Genomic DNA, 17824 nt, shown 5'->3' with positions numbered 1-17824 from the left:
ACTAACAACACGACAACAATAGTCTCTGACCAGTTATGGCAACCGCTTCCTCGTGGATTAGAAGAAATATTTTGTCCTTTCTGAATTTGGTGTTTTAATCTTTAAATAATGTAAATACTGTATTCCGAAATATGTAACATATACCATTGTGAACTCTTGGAATAACCTGCCAGAGAATGTTGCGATGGCACCAAGTGTGAACACATTTATGGTGAGACCAGCCTTGACTAACACTAACACAGGTTCAGGTATATTTTGGAGCCAGTATTTGCCAACTGTGCACAACAGAGATGTGACCATCTGGTCAAGTGGCTAACAGGCCAATCAGTGGGAAAGATGATAAAGTAAAGTAAAGCTAAAATATATATAAATAAACCATGAAGACCAAACTCATTATTTTTTATTCAATTACCTTCTGTCCTGAACATCTGGACAGCAAATGACTATGATTTTAATTTTTTTATTATTTTAAGTTCAAGTACCAGGATACTGTATGTACACCCTCAACAAAACCTTCTCCAACACCTGGGCACAATGGATGTGAAAATGAGCAGAATGGGGCTCATCATCTCGTCATAGTTTCAGATTCTTAGTTCATTTTTAAAATTGCATAGTGCTTATAACATTAGAGAAGTGTTTGGTGAGAGTGTACATCACCTATTCATTTTCGATTAGACATAACTCTACATAAGGATAAGGGGAGGGCTCAGGAGGTGGTATAATGGTCTGAAGGAATTGTCGATTACATGAAGTGCCACCTCCCTTTGGTACCTGGGATAATGAACTGTTTTACGATGTATTTGAATGATTTTATACATGTTCAGAATGTAATGGTTAGAAGTGTAATTTTTGTACGATACTTCAGAAAACAGTGGTGTGTGAATTCTAATTTGTATATAATCAAAAGTTTTTTTGCATTGTGTAAGTTGTCACACTATGGCCACACTGTATGGTTGCTACACTACTGTACCACACTGTATGGCTGCTATCATCTACCACACTGTATGGTTACCACACTAAGACTGCCGTGATCTACAAGGGATTGATATAACGGGGTTTTCCATATTTATTGTTACATCACCATAGTTACTTTGTGCTGCATATCCGTCCATGACTTAAGAACGAACGATATGTATATTTTGCTGGTGGTGAAGTTCTTGTAAATAACGTGATGTATGATTTATTATACATAAAATATACATGATATTACAAGTGTACAGAAAATATACTTAATGTTACTTTGTATTTTACAGTATATTCAACTGGATCCATAAGATGTAAGCATTTAATACAGGTTTATAAATATATTGATTTTAAAGACCTTTTGTACATCTATTGAGCCGTAGAGTAAGTTGGTATAAATTGAATAAATGTAAATACTGTTCCTGTATGTGCTGTTATTGATTAAAATCTTTCTCACTCTATATGTGTTCATTTTCTTGGTATTTTTCATGTAGTTTATAATGTCGGCCAAAACTTCCTTTCTATCACAAAGTTTAATTTATTGAACAATCAATCGTACTTCAATGTATATCTGTTGTGTAATATTATCGTATGACAGCAGGGAACCAGAGTAACGTGTCATAATATAGAGATCTTGTGATATTTTCATGTTTATTAAGAGTCTTGCACTAATATTAATAAAAGAAACTTACATACTATGATAAAAACTATTCCATTCATTTATTATATAATTATTTTAGATTAAAGGAAAACATAGTCGATGTTACATGACCCTGTATTAATAAACAAAACATCAACGCAGCAGACATCAACATGAAGGCCTAGAGTGAGACATTTATTACTCTTTTAACGAACGGCACATGAAATTTGACAGTGTACTGACTACAACCTGCAAGAATATCACTTGGGATATATTTGTGGGTGATGCACGAACACTGGAAAGGTGCAGCGTAGAAAATGTGAAGTTGTGTTTACGTTAATGTGATGGGCGATGGCAGACGAAATCACCTGAGAGACTTGAGCGAACAGGTAAGTGAAAGTTTACTTAGTTTATAGTAAGGTGTTGCGATAGATAACTGTGTGGCTGATGACCACACCTTATTTACCTATTGGCCCCTCACTAGAGATGGTCATGCCAAGTGAAGGACGCCAGTGTGGCCTGAGTACTTTTATTATCTTGGGCAATCGGTCACGTCTCTGTTACGTACTGTTGGCAAGTACTGGGCATGCACCGGCTCCTGAATGTACCCGAACCTGCTCCAATGTTGGTCAAGTCTTGTCTTGAAAGAGCTCACACTCGGTGCCGTCACAACACTTTTTGGTAGATTGTTCCAAGAGTTTACAACTCTCACTCCGAAAAAGTTTGCCCTCACAGTTTTCTGGACTTGCAGCTTCTTCAATCTTGAGCTGTGACCCCATGTTTGCAGAAATAAAGTTAATCAAGGGGGAACCCTACAGCAGAGGTGTATAAACTGCAAAACAGATGTGGATCCTGTATGGCTGTCCTAAGGCTCCTACACTCCCTCAGCATAGAGCATACAGGCCTCAGAGAATATGACAGAGTTGATGCCCTCGTCAAACTCGCGTCTAACAAAGGCACTGTTGAATACAATTTGGGTCTGTCGAAACGAACCCTTAAAACTGTAAATAGGAAAGAACTTATCGATGATTTGATGCAAGTGAACAAATGAAAACAGTCATTAGTCAATACAGTGTTTACCATGATGAGAAGTATCAAGTGAAACATGTACTCTATATGGAGCAGGGAACTAGATCACTAGATTACAAGATAATGTAACTGCTAAAGTAAGATAAGGATATAAGTACCTCTGGCACTATATCCCTCAAGCAGATGTGAAAAAACTAAATGCAAAGTGTGTGATCAAACAAATGACCACAAACTGGAATACGTCCTTGACTGTGTGAAGACAGAACCTTTTACGGACAGGTCCAAACACACTGTGTGTGAAATGGACAACACTTTATCTCTAAATGGCAAGATAGCCGATATATTAAGACTGCATCCACTTTTTTGCACTCAGTTGCTATATCATTTCCCATCTATAGAACCAAACACACAATATGCTTGAATACTTCTCATGCAAATACAAATAACAAAGTGTGTGGCCAGGCATATTGCCTCACAGGCAGTTGTGAATAAAGTTATCCTCGATGTACAAAAATAAAACAAACAATGTATTTGAAATACTCTGTAACATTCAATGTCATAAAGTCCTGACCACTGGGGTTAGTTATCCAAACCCCTTGTGACCTCAATTCTGTAATTCTTTTGTGCTACTGCTCACAGGATAAGTATGGGGTGCACAATAAACTGGTCACTGTAAGTGGCAAAATTAATTAAATTTTAACCATCCGCTACATTTGGTTGTACAGTAGTGCATACTATTGGAAAGCAAGCAGTGGTCACGTCACCTGGCCACTGTGTCAGCAATTATAGCTAACGACAAAAGTTGGTAGATGTACTTGATACATGTGAGGAAAATGAGTGTGATGCAGCAGTGTGGCAACTGGATTATTGAAACAGATAAAATGCATAAAATTCATGTTTACTGCACACTGTGTGAAGGAAACTCTGCCGACACTTGGACCTGCAGATCAGCTTTTACAATCACATGACTGACTTCATGACAAGAATTCACCTTATTGAATCTCTTGTCAGTAGTGTTAAAGACATCTGGAACAACACTGACAATGAGAATATCTCATCAAAACTTGATCATCACGACCTTACAGAATACCATCAGGAAAAGCAAAAGCATAACACAAACTGCCCCAATACTTAGCAGTGACTAAAACAACTGTAAAACATTCTAATGTTCATGGTTTTGATAATGAAGCAGATTTACATCATCAACTGTACTACAATATTTTAGATAACTGCCTTGGTGAACTCAATGCTGGGTTTGGTGAGCATAAAATTAGATTACTTACAGTCATTTCTAGTCGTTGGCCAGAATTCAAGAATTGTTTATTACTTCCGGAAAATCTTGTCCCATTTACTAAACTCATAGGAGTCAACACTGAGTCGTCTCTTCTGGTAAGTGAATGTCATGTTGCTAAGTGACTTATCGGAGAATTTTATTGCCCAGTTCTCAAAAACATTGTTGAAAATTTCAAGATATCATACCCTTTCTGAAATGGACTAACTCACACACACATGCTTTATGCAGCTGCCCTCACATTTGGTACAAGCACTGCAATATGTGAACACTCCTTCTCAACTGTCACGTGCTTACACCATATAGGCGTTCAATGACTCATAGTAGAAAAAGTAACCTGGTCTTGACTGTATTTGAGCAGACCTTACACAGAAATTGAACTTGGAGGAAAAAGCAGGAAAATTAAATTGTACTCGGTTAATTATCACTGTCACATAACAAGTACAGTACTGTGTATATAGACATTATTAATGGAAGGAATATTTTCTCATTACAGTGGGGTATGCTATAACGAACGTAATTGGTTCCAGAACCTCGTTCGTTATAGCATTCGTTCGTTATAGGATTAATCCGTTCTAGGCCCCCAAATACAACCACCTAACACAGAAAAAATTCTGTGGAAAATGTAAAAAATACGGTACTTTATCTTACCTTAGTGTTATTCAGCATGCAGGTACCCCTAAACACTGGCACATCACTATCACTTCCACTGGGAGTCTTGGCTTTAAGGTCCTCAAACAATTGTCTGGCCTTCTCACAAATTATAGCTTCACTAATGTTACCACCTGCCATTTCTTTCTCCTTTATCCACACTAAGAGTAAAGTTTCCATCTCTTCAATCACATTACACTTTGCTTTGCTAAGTCTAAAGATTCCCTTTGCCACTTGCACAGTTTTTAACTCCTCTTTATTCTTCAAAATCGTACATATAGTTGATTTAGCCATCCCATATTCATCACTAAGTTTCGCAATGCTTCTTCCATTCTCACGTTTCTTTATAATTTCTTTCTTAGTTTCAAGGGTTATTAGCTTTCTCACTCGCTTTGGACGACTCATTGTTACAATTGTATACTTGTATAACAAAATAGTTATACAAATAACGTGAATTTCTGTCACAAATTAAGTACTGTATAAGTGAGATATTTTAGTAGCTGGTTTGTTAACCAATCAGATCTTGGTATAGTGCATGGGTTAGGTATTGGTTGGAGAAGGTTAGGTTAGGTTTTCCTAAATTAATTATATACTCTATACTAATACATACAGTATACATATATACTGTATTAATACAAATTCATTACATACACTGAACACGCTTGTCCTATAAGTTCGTAGGAAATGTCAAATTTTACTCTAAAATAAAAACTTTTTAATTATAAATTTGTACCAAAAAATTGCAAACAATAGAATCAAATCTTTCTAACATTTTACATCCATCAAGCATAATTTCAACTTCCAAATGCTTGTTGGTAACAAGTGAAATTTTACCATTAATACATCATCCACAGAACAACTGTGGATAATACGAATCAAATATAAACACAGTACTCTGGTACTAAGGGACTCCACCACTACTACCCAATAATGGCTCAGTACAAGTTATGAAGGTGTTATTTGACTGTGCTGGCTGGGCAAATAACCAAAGGGTATTTGACTGTTAGCTGCGGAGATTGATTGTGATTTTACTACGATTTTAATGGGATTGTGGACAGGATGGCTGTGGGCATTATTACACTAGTCATTACATAATAACTTAATGTTAAATGCTTAATCATTATCTCCCTTAATTATCTTCTGATACTCCAAGATGTCCCACTTCTCTTATGGACATATAATGATGCAGGTTGGATTGGGTTAGGTTAGTTTGGGTTAGGTTAGGTGAGGAAAACATTTTTTATTCTATACCTGATACTTAAACTGTATCATAACTGTTAAACATTGAGCTGTTGGTTTTCTTAATAAATTGATTAATAATTTAATCATGTTTTATCTTCCTTATCATTAATTTTACATGTTCCTATCTCTACTTGGTCGATTTTGTTACAATAGTTTAAAGTTATCAATAAAATAATATTTAGTATTTTCTGGGGCCAGAAGAACTTTGTTTTATTTTAGAACCCTTCAAGATATTATATTATATTTATAATTTGTTAGTTATTTATACAGTAAAATCATTCATAAATATATTGAATAATAATTATTCACATAATTCATATACAATAATATGATATATAACTGAGGGTAAAATAGTCATATAACCCCTGCCTACCTGTTACTCCTGCCAGCAAATCCCCCCACACAGTCTCTTACCTTGTCCAAAATGTCCTCACAACTATCATAAGGCTCTCTCTCTCTTACAACACCATAATCCCTGCACACTTATCATTCATATTAAAACACAAATGAGTCCTGACAATACAATATTACACCAATACAAACCAATTTTCTTCGGAATATTTTTTGCTGCTGTGTTTACATGGTGGAGGGTATGGCCACCGCTCCCTGTCACGGTCTATAAAAGGAACAGCTTTTACATTAAATTTAGTTTTTAAATGCTCTAAAAATTATAAAATTATTCTATAATATTATTAATTATCTTAAATTGTATAAATTTTGTCACTATGTGTTCTTTAGCAATACTGCCTTGATAATTTTATATAAGGCCTCCCTCAACAAGGGACACAAGACATTCCCACACTCCCTAAATCAACCGAGAAAAGTAATGACAATTTATTTTCTTTCCAGCTGATTCTTGACGATAATGACATTACCGATTAATTTGTAACTATAATTTTTGTGAGTATTTAGATATATTTTACTCAAAATGACCTTAATTTTTTGCCCCAAATGTATTTGGGCCGTGCAGTTCCCGTAGACTTCTGGAGAATGCGGAAAGATAGAGAACGATAATCGAGTGACAGTTGAAGGATGCACTATTCTAATTTACTTGACGTCCACTATATGTGAGTACTGTGCATTATTTAAGTGCCTGAACTGCCTATGCACATTGTATATACCCAGATTCCCCTAACTTTCGGTGTACACTGTGCATACATACACTGTCTATGTACATTGTTCGTATACCTACTCGACCATACTATATACTGTACATTTCTTGTGATTGTTTTATTTATTTTTAGTTAATTATACCTCAAGAGCGCTAGACTATCCTTTGTGCACCACTGCCTTGTACCCTCACCCGTAAACGAAGTACAACACACTACCAGACTCCCTTGATGATAGTGGAACAATCTTCTGGCCGGTTACCATTACCTTCTGACCTCTATAGATCAAGTCGAAGTCACAGTCTGATATTCGCTTACATGTACACAGTATCTTTGAGAGTATATGTGAAAGAGAGTGTGTGAGAAAGAAAGTTTATAGAAAATGTGACGGATATTAAAAGAAAGAGATGGAGAATGTGTCTACCATGACCAGACACTATCAGCAGTGCTAATCTTTCACATAACAGGGCTGAAATAGTATAGTACTTGTGCACCGTCAAGCCATCAGTGTTAGTCTTGGCTGAACCTGTATAGTGACTGGTCTATTCTACCCTCTCAACATCATCTCTTCGTCACTGCCTCTGTTACCAGGTGAGGAAAGTTTTACGTGTACCAAGAAAATTAATCTTAAACTCGACAGTGTTCACAAAGTCTTCTTCCTGTTTTAACAAAATTTGATATGAACAATGTAAATGAGATACCGTTAGACATTGTGTATCTTATATTCATCGGGTGATTTTATTTTGCAGATTCCAATTACGATAAATCTGGAAAAAAAAATAATGGAAGAAATTAAAGATTGAGTGAACAACAGACCACATCAGTAAACGAAGGGGAGTGGTTTCTGTAAGAACAACGCACACTCGTGACGTTAATTATCAACAATAATATACACTAAGGAATAATAATCCTAGCTACTCGAGGAACCATAACAATGTTTCGCTCCTCACTTCACATCTGGCGTCGTCGTCTACCATGCTGGCTAGCGACTGGCAGACTTACACCAGGCACTACGAAGGCGGCACACACACTAAGGTCAGTACCATCTATGTACCCAACTGGTTTATCTAAATTATAGAAATCATATCCATACCTTCATTGACTGTCTACCTGCATTGTCTCTATACATCTTGAACTATAAAGACAATATTATTGATGTGTCAGAAAAGCAAGTTTCGTTATTTAAAAATTACGGCTCTGCTGTTATCTCAAGAGGATCGATCAGCTAAAGTGCTGATAATAGGTAGTGATGTTGAAGTGCTAGACTCTTACAACATGTACAGGCAAATGTGAATACTTTTTCTGTACATGCTAGTATCCCCAGGTAGTTTATAACGCTGCACTCCACGTCACTACTACCAACGTTTCACGGACCTTTTCTATACATGGATGAGTTAGCCACATTACCTGACGGCACCCCTACATAATGCATTGCAGTCTCTCCTGTATTGGGTAAATGACTCATAGAACCTACATCAATTATTTCATCAATTATATAATAAATCCAGCCAGTACACGGACGGTGTTGTCTCCGGCAGGCGGGAAGGAGACGATTTATTGTCCGAGTGGGAGACCCCGACACCCGTTCAACACAATCTGGGTCCTCTTGTACTGCAGTCTGCCTCCCGCTGGTCTCACCACACTGCCCTAGTGAGTACCACACCTACTACCACCACCAACCACTTCAGTAGAGATTTAGTTATAGACAAGAACGCCCAGGCACCATAATGGTGTGTCTGTGTAAATAATAATTAATACTAATAAACGGTTTATTGAAAGAGCATGGCAGCCAGAAGGCTGAAAATATAGTTACATAACTGGGGAATGGGTCACTTGATTGCCAAATAATAGTCTGTGTGTCTGTGCCTTTTAATAATTCTCGTAAGTAAAGACAAGAATGTTCATAACTGGACGACTTAAACTAAAACAAAAGACGAGCGTTCAAAACAAAACGAATTCCATTGAGAATCGAAGTGGATATGTTTACATATTACCAGTTAGGTGATAAGATTAAGATTTATTTTAAAGGTATTCTCTAACTTAATTTTATCTCCAAATTTCTGCACAAAGAACATAATATAACGTCAGTGTAATGATGTAATGGTTATGGACATCCTTACAACTTAACTTACGAGGAACCTTTGTAAGTCCCACTCGTGCAGGTAGGTCATATATAACACCTACTTCATCACCATCTACAGGAGTGTGGGGTGACGGGTGAGAAAGTGACCTACGCCTCACTGCAGGACTCAGCACTACGGTGGGGCGGGGCACTGCAGAGGGCTGGGGTGGGACGGGGCCAGGTGGTTGCCCTCATGATGCTAAACTCTCCAAACTTTGCCATCGCCTTCTTGGGTTCCAAGTTATCCGGGGCCATTGTTTCCCCAATGAACCCGACCTTCACACCTGGTTAGTATCTTAACACCACTTGCATATTAACCCTTTAACCTAAACCTAACCTAACACTTAAAACCATAATACGGGCCCATTTTAACCTAACCATAACATTCCTCCAATAACCAAACAGTAATGCTCTCACTTGTGGCACAGGAGAAGTCTCACGGCAGATCAGTGATAGTGGAGCAAAGGTACTGGTGGTAGACAGTATCCTAGAGAGCGTGGCAGCAGCGGGCATAGCGGACCTCCAGACCCCGCCTCAACTATACGTGGTCGGGAACTCCAAAGATGCTCGACCAGACTTCCTTCAGATCATCCGTGATACCAATACACCTTTTGCTGACGTTACCCACGTTAGTCAGTTCCTTCACTTTGTCGTCTTTATTGTAGAGGTCATGTCAAGGAATCATTCTGTAGGTCTGAAGATAGATAAATATATAGGCTGATAAAAAGACAAACATAGATAAATATTAAATAAAAATCACCATACAAGTTCACATTGATTTAGCACGTTATATAGTACACAAACAGTGAAGTTACACAAGCAATGTAGAGAGTACAGATATGCAAACAATGTACACAGACAAAAACAGGTATACAAATAATGTACCTATAGACTGCGCAGGCATACAATGATAAACGGTAGAGCGATTTGACCAAGGATAACACAGCCAAGTCATTGTATGCTTATTTTCATTGTTATTTACATTCTGTACATGTGTATCCCAGAGAACAATGGGAGACTTGTTACATATCTCAATCTTTTAATTTTCTTAATCTTTATCCTTGTTTTCCCTTTCTATCACTCAATCATTTTATCTATGGTTACATATAGGCCTACTTAATCTCTCTCGCCTAATCTTTTTATCTAATGTTTCATATACCTAATCTCTCACTAGATCTTCCTCAACCATGACATGTCAGCCATTCGTCACTACCTCAGATTCCCTCAACCAACCGAACCTCCCCTCCTTCCTCCCCACAGGCAGAAGAGGAGGAAGGAACGAGTGTGTTGATGTACTCGAGCGGCACCAGCGGACCGCCAAAGGGAGCACCCATCTCTAGCACCGCCCTCAGGGCTAACCTACCAGCCGTCTTCCATCCTGAAGTGTTTCCCTACGCCCCTACCACAGGTATCTTATACTATAGGTACTTATAACCCTACTACAATCCCTTCAGTAACCTCATCTACAATCTTACTGCAAGTACCTACAACCTTACTGCATAATTATACAATCTGTACTACATGTACGTACTTACCTTACACGATAAGGCTGTAGGAGATGCAAGATTTGTTTCCAGAGTTAGGACTGAAGCTTATCTCTCTCTCTCAAGTAAAATGAATAAGTAGAAAATAAAGTAACAAAGTAAATATGTAAGTAAAATGTCAGTAGTGAGTAAATAAATAAATTAAGTAAGTAGTAAGTACTGGTAAATAAAGTAAGTAAATAAGTACGTAAAGCACATTATAAGGAGTAAAATAAGTAAATAAGTAAGTGAAGTAAGTAAAATAAGTAAATGAGTAGGTAAATAAATTAAGAACAACAGTAATTAAATCAAATAAATCACTCCTCTTCTACCTGCCAAAAATGTCGCACTTGTCCCGTGTGTCTGTGAAGGCTATCTATTTTGAACTGAACTTACGGCATATCCGGCTTACTACCACACAGAGCCAGATTGACATATATAGACATAGATTGATACAAGCAATATACCCAGACAGTACAAGTACATAAACTATTCATAGTATAGGTATAAACAATGTACATAGACAGTGCAGGTATTTGACCAGGATAACCCAACAAAGCAATCTTATTTCTAGACTTGAATTTGTACCCTGGGACTTTTACAGTACGTGTACGTTCTGTTTATGATAAATGTTGAATAAATTCTTCCTTTGAGATACTGAATAACTTCATTTTAGAGAGATGTTGAATGACTTACTCGTATATGGAAAAGTATGTGTTTTTTTAGCTTTAGTTGGACTATAGACATGTGTTTGTCTTATAACTGGTGCAGGATCAAGGAAAAACACGAGAGGAAATTAATAAAAATAAATCTTAAATAGATGACAGGAAAAGCTTGGAACGTGTCAGGGAAGCTACAGCGTAAATAGCACTGTAGTGGATACTCTCCCCTACAACTGAAAGCCTAGCCGAATACCACAGCAACGGAGTTCAACCACAGGCGAGGTTCTCACGGGGGTCGCCACCTGCGATACTGTTCCTTACATATGACAAGCCTAGCCGCATTCCAATGCCACAGCATCCAGCGAGTTTCTCACGGGAGGGGGGGAGGGGGTCGCAACCTGCGACGCTTGCACCCAGGTTTATTTCCGGTAGCCGAGTATATAAGCTCTCAGTCTCGTCATTGAGATTCATTCTACCCTACGTTCCTGAACACGTAACACCTCCTCTGAGCAAGCTCCTCGCTGTCCAGCTCTGATTCTAGCTACAGCCCTGCAACACGCAACACCTCCTCTCAGCAAGCTCCTCGCTGTCCAGCTCTGATTCTAGCTACAGCCCTGCAACACGCAACACTTCCTCTCAGCAAGCTCCTCGCTGTCCAGCTCTGATTCTAGCTACAGCCCTGCAACACGCAACGCCTCCTCTCAGCAAGCTCCTCGCTGTCCAGCTCTGATTCTAGCTACAGCCCTGCAACACCTCCTCTCAGCAAGCTCCTCGCTGTCCAGCTCTGATTCTAGCTACAGCCCTGCAACACGCAACACTTCCTCTCAGCAAGCTCCTCGCTGTCCAGCTCTGATTCTAGCTACAGCCCTGCAACACGCAACATCTCCTCTGAGCGAGCTCCTCGCTGTCCAGCTCTGATTCTAGCTACAGCCCTGCAACACGCAACACCTCCTCTCAGCAAGCTCCTCGCTGACCAGCTCTCATTCTACTTCACGTTCCTGAACCTTCAAGACCTCTCAACGAGCTCCTCATCCAACACCTCTCAGCAAGCTCCTAACCACGCAGCAACTTCCCAGCACCAAACTGCACTGTACAGTACATTCAATATATTTATATACAGAAAACGCATTTTGAGTTTCCTTTCTCCAACCCATCCTGAGTGCGAGACAACATCACGAAACCCCACAGCACCACAAGGACACTAATCCCAACCAACCTATATCAAACCTAACAAGCTTTTGGTTAGATGTTATTTAGTTTAGTCATTTTTAATGATTTGTCACGTTGAGCCGTATGTTGTTATAAATACTTTAAGTTATATTTATTTTCGTGACTTCCCTCTTTCTTTGATATCCACCAAATTGGAATAATAACTAGAACAACTGACAGCATGCAATACAATCATTCACACACGTGGGTGACAAGTGTTCTCTAGTCTCATGCCAAGACAAAAATAACATGTTTTAGGAAGTCGGGGGGGTAATTTTGTAAACATTAACATCATCAAACCCCTAATTTATCACTTACCAGGTGTTTTTTTTCCGGTGGCAATGGTAATTTTCTTGTCGAGGAACATGTTAACGTGATGCAGAGGCAGTAGATGTGAATTTGTCTATGCTGTTGGACTTATTCTTTGGACTTGCTGGATGGTGTCGAGTGTCTTCTCGAACATCAACTGAAGTAGAGTCGAGGCTTCATGGGAATATCTTGTCCCAGCAATTAAAAAATAAATCTGTCTCCCCTTTTATATACAATATGCTCAGGTTTACAGAAATGGTAACCGTATACCTTTATTTGTATTGTAGCGTACTGTATGTGGCCTATAGTCAAATTTCTCTATGAGAGAAGGTTGAACAGGAGAAATATGGTGCTTCTCTCGCGGCAGGAGCAAAGTCCTCAGGGGCGCCGGGTGGGGTGTCTGGGTCATTAAGGCCGGATGCAGGACCCTCATCAGGAGCAGGGTCCACGTCAGGAGCAGGGTTTGTATCAGGAGCAGTAGGTACCCGAGGATGAAAAGAGGGTACGCAGAAATGTTGTGGGCGAGGTGGTGCAAGATGAATGTGTTCAGGGCGATGGGAAGGCTGGCGTGGGGCAGTAGCCTTGAATGCAGAAACTGCCTGTCGTAGTGTTTGTAATAGGTCGTGATGGGCAGCAGGAGTGAAGTGGTCAAGGTCAGAGGTAAGGCGTGTGATGCGCTGCTTGATAGCGTCGGAGGTTATGCCGTCTACCAATCCTCGTCGATGTCGCTTCCTCGTGTAGTTGCAGGGAGCCTCACAGCGTCTAGCGTTAGCACCAAAACGTTGATGGTACCAACAGAGGGTAGGTACACTGTGCTGGGGGCTGGCGGCAGGGTCTGAGGCAGGACGGGGATGTCGGGGTCGGTAGGACACAGTGCGTGGGGCAGGAACAGGAGCTGCAGCAGGCATGGAAGAGCAGAGCTGCTCAAGGGTGTCCATCTTGCTGTGTAGAGACTGTAGCAGGACCCTCATGTCTTGTTTGTCTGGTGGAATGCTACTTCTCTGAGAAGAGTTGATCTGGTTGACAAAACCGGAGCTAAGTGACGGTGTGGCCACCGAGTTGTTCATGGCAGTATGGCGCACAGCAGTGTATTTGTGGAATACTCTGTCTGCCGTGGCTGCATAGGTCGCCAAGGCAGTAGAGTAGTCCAATGCCGAGAGGATGAGACAAACTTCTGCAGGGAGCTTCTGAGTGTGAAGCTGGCGCAGGATAGTATCAGGAAGCCTGTCTGTGTGGCGGGAGTTCAGTCTTCGCATGTCGTCCCAGAGACGTGCAGGCGTTGAGTTGCCGAGGGAGAGGACGGATAGGTCTTGCAGGAGACTGGTGTCAGGCCGCTGGTATCGCCTCTTGAGAGCATCTCATAGAGCTGCGAATTTGTTGTCAGCTGGAGGGTTGGTGATGACTTCTGCAACTTGTGTGGCGACTTCTGTGAGCAGGGAACAGACCAGGGCGACGTACTTCTGTTTGTCTGTAGCTGTTGAACCGATGAGAGCTGCCTCCATGTGGCTTAGCCAGTCTTCAATGTTGTGATTGAAGACTGGGAGAGTGATCCGTTTCTCATCCATCCTGAGTGAGTGCGTCACTCCGTGGGTCACCAATTTTTGCATAGTGTATGTGGCCAGTTGTCAAATTTCTCTGTTTGTCTATTTTCTTTGTTAGGCTCACATACATACGTACACGTAGGAGATCTCGCACTAAGGATGGAGGTAAGAAGGGAAACTCACAATGGCATTTTCTGTATACAATATATTCAGTATATATAGTATGTACAGTGCAGTGCTAGGGAGTTGCTGTGTGGTGAGGAGCTTGTTGAGAGGTCTTGTTGGTTTGAGAGCGTTGAGTAGAATGATGTTCATGGCGAGGCTGGGGAGTATTTATGCGATTCTGCAAGATCAGGGAGAGAGGTGTGAAGTGAGCGGCGCTGCTGATTGGCTGAGGTGAAGGCGGTAATGGGCCAATCACCGCAGAGTCCGAGAGTGAGGCCCGGTCTGTGGAACTCGCTGCTGATTGGCTGGTAAGCGGATGGCAAGTGATCAACCAGCAGTTGTAGGGGAGAGAATCCACTACAGTGTAACATATTACGGTGTGTGGCTTTGTTAGCTGCTACAACTAACAGTACACATGATAAAACATACATATGCATCTTACCTAGTATATACATCACAAGTCATACTAAATACAATACTGTTCTTTTATCGTGCAGCTGAGACACAGGAGACAGTGATGGGGCTGATGCCATTCTTCCACGCATATGGTGTGTACGTTGTCCTCTGCATGAGTATGATGGTGGGCGCCAAGGTGGTCACCCTGCCACAGTTTTTGCCAGACGTCTTCATCGCCACCATCACTAAACACAAGGTCAGGATGTAGTCCAGTTATCAGGAAGATTAGGAACCCCAGTTTATTTTACCTGATGATTAAATACTCAAATGGTAACCTAACATAACATAAGAGTGGTATATTCTCAGATAGGTGTGCTGCACTTGGTACCTCCTCTGCTACAATTCCTGGTGGGTCATCCGCTTGTCACCCCCGCCCATCTGGCCTCAGTGCGTTTGGCCATGTGCACCTCCGCCCCCTGCTCACCCCACACCGCTCACGCCCTCAAAGAGAAGGCGCCCAACCCTGTGTTCTTTCAAGAAGGTCAGTGTAACTTTATTTAACTTTTACTTAACCGAACCTAACGCTGTCCCTATCCTACCTTAATTCTCATTGAATCTAACCTACACCAGTAAAAGGAATTCCTCTATGTCAGTTCCTGCAGTCTGACGGTAAAATTCACAAACACAATGGTGAGAGAATTATATGAAGTGTACTAACAAGTAATAATTACAAGCAAAATCAACACAATGGCACAAGTTTATAAAGTTTGTATAGTACGCAAATAAAGTAAGTCGTTTTGTTTTGATTGCCAAATGAGTCGGCTACGTGGCACTGTGTCCTCGCGTGCGTGGAGGAAATGTGTGTGTGAGGGCTGTCTATTTTGGATAGAAGTTATGGTCAGAAACAGAGCCAGATAGACGGAGTAATATCATCATACTGTACAAAATTCACATTCATGCTATATGAACAGGTATACAGTGCAGATAATGTATGCTCTTCTATGGGAGTAAGATGTCTTTTAATAAATACCAAATGCCCACAGCATATGGCATGACAGAAACAATGCCAACCCACTACACCCCACTGGATCAGGAGAAAATTGGATCGTGTGGGACCCTACTGGCTGGGGTAAAAGCTAGGGTGATGGACCCAACCTCAGGCTTACCCTTACCATCAGACCAACCAGGCGAGCTGTGGATAAAGTCCTCCGGGGTGAGTGTCTTTGTGTAGGTACATATGCATAGACACAAGGGAAAATTTATGTTTCACGTGAAGATGAGGCATCCCAACTTAAATCACCTGAAGATTAAGCATCCTAATGCTAATCTAACATAACTCCCCCAGGTTCGAGTTAAGGTGATTAATCATCAGGTGAAATAAGCTGGGGGTGCCTAAATTTCACATGATCGTAATCTATCGATATAAATGTAGACAATAACATCAGAAATTACTGTATTACCCCTTTGCTGTGTTGATGTTACCCCCTTTGTTGTGTTATAAAATTATCAATCAGTCTTGGTGTTCCAGATCATCACTGGGTACCACAACAACCTGGAGGCAACACAGGAGACGATCACACAAGATGGCTGGCTGAAAACTGGCGATGTGGCCAAATACGATGATGAAGGCTTCTTCTACATTGTCGACAGGATCAAGGAACTCATCAAGGTCAAAGGTCATCAGGTAGGTCACTTAGGTGTCTCAAAGTCACTAGGAGGATGTAACAAACATTTGGTATAAGATTATCAGTAAAGGGTGTTACAAGTCACTAGAGTCAAGGTGTAACACTAGGATGTTACAGGTGTCACCCGCTGAGTTGGAGGACGAGTTGCTGCAGCATCAGGGTGTTGCAGAAGCCGGAGTGGTAGGCGTGAGTGACACCCGGGCAGGAGAGGTGCCAAGGGCTTATGTCGTGAAGAAGGACCCCAACCTGACGGAGGAGGATCTGGTGACCTTCTTGGCGGGCCGCCTCGCCCCCCACAAGCACCTGGCTGGTGGCGTCCACTTCATTGACCAGCTGCCCAAGAATGTCACTGGCAAGATCCTCCGCCGCGAACTGAAGAACCTGGCAGCTGTCAGTGATTAGCACCCTCCATAGGGCGTGTAGGACCTGGCAGCTATCAGTGATTAGCACCTTCCGTGGGGCGTGTAGGACCTGGCAGCTGTCAGTGACTAGCACCCTCCACAGGGCGTGTAGGACCAAATTTTTGGAAACAAATTAAGAACTTGATGTATTGCATATATTGACTCGGTAAAAAATTTCAAAAAAATATTTATACAAGACACAATGTTTAATAATAAAAGAGTAAAGCTATTGATATATTGAAACATATATTAGCTTTTTCTAAAATAAAGTACAGTACAGTACTGAAGCAGTAGCGGATTCCAACAAGTACAGTACAGTATACCAATAAAGTATTCTAGAGAGATTCACTCACTGGTACACATTCACAGCTATGTGAACTGTAGGTAGCCCAGGCACACAATGGCTAACAGGAGACAAGTGCTGTATCCATTAAGCTGAAAGTAAAGGTGATTTTTTTATTTAAATTTGATATGCTACGTTACTTTCTGTTTTTTGTTTCTTCAGTATCGATATGTTTATAGTATTGTACTATATGAGTAAGTCAGCCATTTTGAGCCAAGTTGTAATGAGTGAGTTTCAAGTCTTTTGTGAAGAAGAACCAAATCCTGAACTTTAGAAATCATCACTGTTTTATGGACATTTTCTACATTTCTGAGTTGGCTATAAAGCAGTACAGGGTCCATGACTTTTCTGTAAGTGATTCTAGTTAGTAGGATTGAATTATTTGTCACTAATCACCCCTTATGCCATTAACAAATTAGTGCATCAAACTTTCTACAAATGATGGAATGAGTTTCTTTAAAGCCGAGGTCCACTAACATTCATAGTTAACTGTGTCTGTTCAACGGAAGTGTTTGTGTAGCAATTCAAGAAAACCTATCACAA

At 40.5% G+C, this 17824-nt stretch overlaps 2 protein-coding genes across 3 annotated transcripts in view; one reads left to right on the top strand and one right to left on the bottom strand.

The window, feature by feature from the left end:
• The window catches only part of LOC121873365 (H(+)/Cl(-) exchange transporter 4-like), a 105410-nt gene extending 99020 nt beyond the window's left edge, over nucleotides 1–6390 (bottom strand). Inside the window, exon 1 of the mRNA XM_042376917.1 lies at nucleotides 6360–6390. The gene's annotated coding sequence lies outside the window, so the exon portion shown is untranslated. The remainder of the gene's footprint in view (nucleotides 1–6359) is intronic.
• Nucleotides 1794–17723, top strand: LOC121873176 (4-coumarate--CoA ligase 3-like). 2 transcript variants are annotated; one of them, XM_042376507.1, is made up of 11 exons: nucleotides 1794–1992; nucleotides 7675–7960; nucleotides 8464–8575; nucleotides 9127–9334; nucleotides 9476–9675; nucleotides 10308–10455; nucleotides 14954–15108; nucleotides 15219–15393; nucleotides 15896–16065; nucleotides 16381–16536; nucleotides 16655–17723. In XM_042376507.1, exons 2-11 carry the CDS (start codon nucleotides 7860–7862, stop codon nucleotides 16937–16939), a joined length of 1710 nt encoding a protein of 569 aa, XP_042232441.1. In that variant the 5' UTR covers nucleotides 1794–1992; nucleotides 7675–7859; the 3' UTR covers nucleotides 16940–17723. The 2 variants fall into 2 exon arrangements, with proteins under 2 accessions (XP_042232441.1, XP_042232440.1); XM_042376506.1 differs by lacking the exon at nucleotides 1794–1992 and adding an exon at nucleotides 7149–7516.
• Nucleotides 17724–17824: the final 101 nt, after the last annotated feature.

Source organism: Homarus americanus, unplaced genomic scaffold, assembly GCF_018991925.1.
Source record: "Homarus americanus isolate GMGI-L3 unplaced genomic scaffold, GMGI_Hamer_2.0 scaffold32929, whole genome shotgun sequence".
NCBI classification, from domain to species: domain Eukaryota; kingdom Metazoa; phylum Arthropoda; class Malacostraca; order Decapoda; family Nephropidae; genus Homarus; species Homarus americanus.
This window is presented reverse-complemented; position numbering and strand designations above follow the sequence as displayed.